At 36.3% G+C, this 6,814-nt stretch overlaps 2 protein-coding genes across 6 annotated transcripts in view; one reads left to right on the top strand and one right to left on the bottom strand.

Moving 5' to 3' along the window:
• LOC107720946 (NADH dehydrogenase [ubiquinone] 1 beta subcomplex subunit 3-like) overlaps window positions 1–3,530 on the bottom strand; it is a 5,932-nt gene extending 2,402 nt beyond the window's left edge. The window contains exons 1-2 of one of the 5 annotated variants that reach the window (XM_016528783.1): window positions 3,429–3,530; window positions 2,879–3,014 (exon numbers count right to left, since the gene is read on the bottom strand). In XM_016528783.1, the coding sequence (XP_016384269.1) occupies window positions 2,879–3,012 (134 nt within the window). In that variant the 5' untranslated portion in view covers window positions 3,013–3,014; window positions 3,429–3,530. Of the gene's footprint in view, window positions 1–2,878; window positions 3,018–3,265; window positions 3,398–3,428 lie in introns of those variants that run through there. The other 4 variants (XM_016528781.1, XM_016528782.1, XM_016528785.1 and 1 more) reach the window with 4 other exon arrangements.
• A 184-nt stretch (window positions 3,531–3,714) lies between these two features.
• Window positions 3,715–6,814, top strand: part of LOC107720944 (putative ribonuclease) — a 4,187-nt gene continuing 1,087 nt past the window's right edge. Inside the window, exons 1-3 of the mRNA XM_016528778.1 lie at window positions 3,715–4,190; window positions 4,396–4,527; window positions 4,623–4,691. Coding sequence (XP_016384264.1) covers window positions 3,981–4,190; window positions 4,396–4,527; window positions 4,623–4,691 — 411 coding nt within the window. The 5' untranslated portion in view covers window positions 3,715–3,980. The remainder of the gene's footprint in view (window positions 4,191–4,395; window positions 4,528–4,622; window positions 4,692–6,814) is intronic.

Genomic DNA, 6,814 nt, shown 5'->3' with positions numbered 1-6,814 from the left:
GTGTAAAAAGACAGTATAAGTCATTATAATCTGTAATTATGTCCCCACTGGATGCAACAAATGCCTCGTTTATAATGGGTTTGAATGTTTATGTCTCGTCGCTCCGGCCGGACACGGCATCAACAGTATGGTGAGGGGCGTAACATTTCCGTCACACGCTTGAGGTATTCGGCCAATCACAACGCACTGGATAGCTGGCCAATCAGAGCACACCTCGCTTTTCAGACCGATGAGCTTTGTAAAAATCTACGCGTTTCAGAAAGGCGGGGCATGGAGGAGAAACAATAATGTACAGTATGTGGAAAATAATGTGTTTTTTTAAACTTAAACCGCATAAACATTTCATTACACCAAATACACAAAATAATGTTATTTTTAGCAACATCATATGACCCCTTTAAATATGTGTGCGTCCTTCACATTTATACTTATTACATGCCATCTAAGGCCCTTTGAAAGCCCGGCACTCTGGTTTACAAACCACTTCCACTTTTCAGCAACATTCCCACTGCTCTAAAGAGGCAAAATGAATTGAATCTGTCGTAAATAACAAAATATATGCCAGGAAAGGGGCTGCCTTTGACTCTTAATGATGCACGAATGTACCGAACAACAAAAGGCGGCACATAAGCGCAGCCTTAAGCCGTTCTGAAATAGCATTTTCCATCATTGGCTTGCTGGAGGGACATTGAGTATTTGGGTCTCCATTCAGTGTGATGTGAATGTAATGTGGCAGAGAAGTGGAGTGTAGACCTGTGTTATTGCGAATGCACAGAACTATGCCTCCACAGGATTACGGCATGCAAAATAATGCGTCCTTATCCGGTGCAGCCATAAAGGCATTGAGAAGAGCTGTGCTGGCCGTTTGTCTTCATGCTGCTTCTGAAGCTCTTTATTTCATCAATCGACTGTATGAATGGACTAAAATAAAAATAAAAATTTTTTTATTGTAGTAGCTTAAAGGAATAGTTCACCCAAAACTGAAAATTGGCTTAAAATGTCCTCACTCTCAGGCCATCCAAGATGTAGATGAGTTTGTTTCTTCATATGAAAAGATGTGGAGAAATTCAGCATTACATCACTTGCTCACCAATGGATGCTCTGCAGTGAATGGGTGCCGTCAGATTGAGACTCCAAACAGCTGATAAAAACATCACAATAATCCACAAGTAATCCACACCAGTCCAGTCCATCAGTTAATGCCTTGTGAAGTAAAAAGGTGCACGTTTGAAAGAAAAAAAACCCCATTAACTGTTGCTTATGGCTAAAATACCTCTATCCATAATATTGCTCTCTCCATTCAAAAAGGGTCTTGTCTGATCAAGCACTATTTACAAGATTAACAGTCAAAAACAGTTCTAATCAAATATGCCAGTTAAGGACAACAAAGGATGGACTTCTTCACTGGAGAAAGAGTTATTACGGATTATTTACTGATGGATGAATTTGTTTCTTACAAACATGGACTTCACATGATGTTAATTGATGGACTGGAGTCGTGTGGATTATTGTGATGTTTTTATCAGCTGTTCGGACCCTCATTCTGATGGCACCCATTCACTGCAGAGCATCCATTGTTGAGAAAGTGATGGAATGCTATTCCTCCAAATCTGTTCTGATGAAGAAACAAACTTATCTACATCTTGGATGGCCCAAAGGAGGAGTACATTTTCAGCTAATTGTCATTTTTGGGTGTTCTATTCCTTTAACTCATTTATATAATTCTTATCACAATACACAGGGGTGGACCGGAATTTAATAGCCCACTATATATTCAGATACACTACTAATGTCATGTGCATGCCATAGAGAACTCCAGGCAAACAATGCAGGTGCAAATATCTCCTCTTTCCTACTACTTGTTTCACTTCTGTTTCAGTTTTTTATAACCATTTCTTACTGTGTGTCAGTAAGTTGTTGTTATTTTAGCATGTGTGTTTGGCTCGGTGTTATTTTTTTTAGGATTACTGATAAACTAATGTAGTTTGATTTGTATTAGTTATCTATTTTAGTTTTAGTTACAGTTGTAGTAATGTTGTCATTTTATTAGTTTTTTTATTATGTCTATAAAGGTTTTTTTATTAAGTTTTAGTTTTATTTAATTTGAGTTATTTCAGTACTTCAACATACAAAATGGAAATGAAATAATATATATATATATATATATATATATATTGAATGTATTTATATATATGTACATGTATATGTATATGTGTGTGGCTGTACATACACATATGTAGTTGTTTTTTGGTGTTTGGCTTTGTGTTATGTTAGAATCATTATTATACTCTATTTATTTTGTTTTCATTTAAATGTTTAGTTTTGAAATGTTGTTGTATGCATTTGTCATTTTTATTGAATTTATTTTATTTTCTTAAATGTGTGTATATATATATAGTATTTATAGAGTTTTAGCTTTTAGTTTTAATTACTTTTTCTTATTTGTAAGTCGCTTTGGATAAAAGCGTCTGCTAAATGACTAAAAGTAAAAAGTAAAAGTAAAAAGAATATTAACAGGGTCATATGAAGAGTTCATAGCAAGCGAGCTGTTGGCATTTAGAGAGCACTGAGGGCAGGCATCAAGGGAGCAAACTAGTGAAACGTTGCATGTGCAAAAGAGAAGGTCCGCACACATCCAAAAACGTATTTTAAATGCTAAATTTAAATTTAAATGTTTTAGTTTTGAAGTGTTGTTGTATGCATTTGTCATTTTTATTTAATTAATTTTATTTTCTTAAATGTCTATATATATAATATTTATAGAGTTTTAGCTTTTAGTTTTAATTACTTTTTCTTATTTGTAAGTCGCTTTGGATAAAAGCGTCTGCTAAATGACTAAAAGTAAAAGTAAAGTAAATATCTGAAACTATGATCTTACCGAGCCCAGGGGTCCCGGAGTCCTCTTCGAGCGAGCCTCTGCTGGGTTGCTTCCAGCGGCGTTCCTTCCCATTTCCACACTTTGTAGTCAGGAATGGACAGCTTGCCATGCCCATGTCCATGATCCCCACCCATGACTGCTGTTGAAGAAATCTCAAGTTAAAGTCACTCGACTCAACTGAATCACTCTACTAAAGAGCTTAAGAACGAGTCGATTCAAAAACGCGAGGTTAAAATGCAGACTAAAGCTTGTGAATAATGGCAGTTAAATGCATATTTTGAGATTGCAACGGATCAGTTTAGTTGTACTTCAATGGTTTCGCTTCATGAATTAGCTGTTAAACAATAACTGAATAAAAAATAAACACTGAAGTCTTCAGGTACACACAGAAACAACACAAGCGAACCAGCTTATGACAACAAAACTGCAAACACCGACTCTGGTGCTGTCTTCAGTAGCAAACAAATCCTGCCTCCAGTTTAAACTAGCGTTAATTTAGACGAAAAGCAGTGTAACATTTTGTAAATGTGTTAAATAGCAGCATAATTACCTTTTTTAAAGCAAAGTGACCTCCAACTTGAACGCGCAATCAATCCAGGAAGTTAAGTTACTACTTCCTGTGAAGAGGACGTGTCACTGCGCATTCGAATTAAATACCAAATTATATGAAACGGGTATACATGTTGTAAAAATGCATACTAAAATGTTATTACAATAATCTGTTATTCAATCTTTCAGAAAAGATTTTAACTATTCGACGTTTTTGATAAAACAATGACAGAACCTTTATTTTGACACGTTTTTCCAACTTCCCGTCCACATGTTTGAATGAACAATTTGGCGCATGCGCACTTTCAGTTTCCAAACTCGGGACCATGGCAATTTTATTGAAATGATCGTTATATTGTTATATGTTCACAGAAATTTTCTTAATATGCATAGTTGTTTGTCCTTTCCGTAGGCAGCCGAGTAAATACGTTTACACATTTCTATTTGAGACGCTCACCTTGTGAAAGGCGTCGAACGGGGAAAAAAAACTCCCAGCAGGTTTTTTTTTTTTAGGTTATAACTTATATTTATTGTATTTAATTTTACTTTAACTATGGGCGTAGTTCTGCGGAATCTGCAGAACGTGGTTCCCTTGAGACGCTCCAAACTGCGCAAAGATGTGGAGATCCTGAGGCACATCTTTGGGGTCCAGAAGTTTGACATGGGCATCATATGTGTGGACAACCGCAGGATTCAACGCTTCAACCACATCTACAGGAAAAAGAACCAGCCCACAGATGTACTGTCTTTCCCCTTCTATGAGGTACAACCGCTGTCAAGATTGATTTTATGGCTATATACTTTTTTCTCATTGACAAGAGGAAGTACTTGGCCTAAAATATGTTATTGTGTATAAACATTGGCCATTGACAGGTGGCTAGAGCATGTCTGTTTTTGCTGGCAGTTGAAGTAACCCATGTCTGAGCAGTTAAAGGAAATAATGGCTGAAGTTTGTTTCATTTCCCAAGGATCTGAGGCCAGGTAAAATCCCATGTGCCCTCCAAAGAGATGAGTATAACTTAGGCGACATCTTCTTGGGTGTAGAGTATGTAATGCAACAGTGTAAAGAGACTTCCCAGGATCTTCATGAAGCACTAACAGTAAGAAAGATGTGTAGTTTGATCACATTTATATCTGCAGCCTAGCAGAAATGTCATGAAGGTTTATTAAAATGGCTTTTTGTGGCGTTGCGCAGGTGGTCACTGCTCATGGGATCTGCCACTTACTGGGGTACAGACACGAAACTGAAGAGGAGTGGAAGGAGGTGGGACATATTTCATGAGAGTAGTATTGGCTGTAGCTTGTCTTTTATAGTTTATAAAAATATACAAACTGCTTGTAGGAACAAAACCAAAAGAGAAAACTAAGTAGTGATTAGTGAGTAGTGATATTCCCTTTACACTGGGTGGTGGACTTATTAAATTAACCATGTTGGATTTCAGTGTATTAAAAATATGTACATATCAATCATCCAGAGGCCATCAGGGTGAGAAACACATCTCTAAAAGTCTTGCACACATGACAGGCTACGTGCTAAATAAGTGGTTCCCAAACTTTTTCTGCCAGGCCCCCCCATCTTGTAGAGAAAAATATGTTTTAGTGTTCATTTTGCATAACAGTCCTGACTGTGCACTGACTAAATAATGTCACTATGTAAAGGGGGGCCAGTTGTCATACTTTTCATTCCAGTGAATACTACTCGGAGTAGGTTTATTTGTCTGTAATATAAACACCTTAACTGGCACTGACTAAATAATGTCACTATGTAAAGGGGGGCCAGTTGTCAAACTTTTCATTCCAGTGAATACTACTCGGAGTAGGTTTATTTGTCTGTAATATAAACACCTTAACTATCACCCCCCATTTTTGAACATAGATGTGAAAGTGCACCATCCAAACTAAAATTGTTATAATTCATGAACGCTTTTGTAATACAGACCTAAGGTTGGTCTCTTTTCAGTAGATTATTGCAGATCCAAATGTTCTATACTATTTTTTATTTTATATAAAATAAATTTTACAAAATATTTGTAATCCATAATTGTTTTAAATTTAAAGCCATATGTCTAATATGTTGTCTTCCAAATTTGAAGCGGATATCAAAAAAAAAAAAAAAGGTTCCTATGAAATTTTTAGGCATTATACCAACAATAGCCACTGGGTGGCACCCAAACTCCATTTTTTTAATGCAAATTTCTCAATATTACAAAATGCCACCAAATATGGAGTCTTGAGACTCAGTCCTTTCCAATGATATGCATTTTGTCAAGATTATAAAATATTTTGATTGTAAAATACCATAATAGATTTTGTAATATCACTTGACACCGCCCACTAAGGGGGAGGAGACTGCTAAAAGATTTTAAAGTACCATTCCATGGTAACGCAATGTTTGATTTCAAAATGGTTTTCACAGGATTAGTTTTGAGATTTTAAGTGATGATATCTGATTTATAAATTATATCTAATTTATGATGATTACATATGAAATTGCATTAAATACTATGGAAATCTACATTTATGAAAATTAGCCTTCTACCTCTATTATAGTTGACTATTGTCCTAATTTTTTTTTGTGTGCTCCTTTTACCCAAAAGCTATTAAAAAACCAATCTAATTTAATTTGAAATACAAAAAATGAAGTACATAATTTGCAAAAATATCCCAACTTAAGGTTTTAAAGTCACTACTGGGGGGCAACACAACTACACTTTTGCAACCCTCTACATTGCGAGTAAATCACTCGCATATGCGACTAAATCTTCACTCTGGCGACTAAATGATGTCTAATATTAGACAATTGCTAATAAATTCTCAGATTTTACTCACCAGTGTGTGAGTTGGAGGCTAAGTATAAGTTTAGCTCAGATATATTTTCACTCGCCGAACACTCTCTGACTGAGCGCATCAGAGTTTCACTCTCCGCCAAGCGATCTGTGCTGTTTTTCAGTTCATCTGAATGGATGTGCAACGCACAACGTACCGTAAACTCTAGTGTGAAGCGCACGACTCGCCGTCGCTTTGTTTCACACACACGCAGCGAGACAGGGAGAGAGAGAATTGACGCGCTGCCTATGCGCACTACATGTAAACGATATTCTTTGTTGTATTTTGCTGTCAAAATAACGGAGTTCCTTTGGAATTCTTCAGCTTTTAAGAACTACCGCTTTCTCCGGTAGTGGGCGAAACTAATGCGCAAACGGCAATCGCCTATTATAGTCCCTGTTTAGATTTCAGCAAATCAGTTCGAGCGAACGCACACAACCTGATTAATATTCATGAATCCAGTAGCTCATTAATCCTTGGTGCGTTTTATATTGTTCTTATTAGTAGAATTCGTATCATTATTATCTAATCAGTATTTTTGTTAGTTTTTCCCCAATTTTT

This window comes from Sinocyclocheilus rhinocerous, unplaced genomic scaffold (genome assembly GCF_001515625.1).
Source record: "Sinocyclocheilus rhinocerous isolate Xijiao unplaced genomic scaffold, SAMN03320098_v1.1 scaffold3225, whole genome shotgun sequence".
In the NCBI taxonomy this organism is placed as follows: Eukaryota; Metazoa; Chordata; class Actinopteri; order Cypriniformes; family Cyprinidae; genus Sinocyclocheilus; species Sinocyclocheilus rhinocerous.
This window is presented reverse-complemented; position numbering and strand designations above follow the sequence as displayed.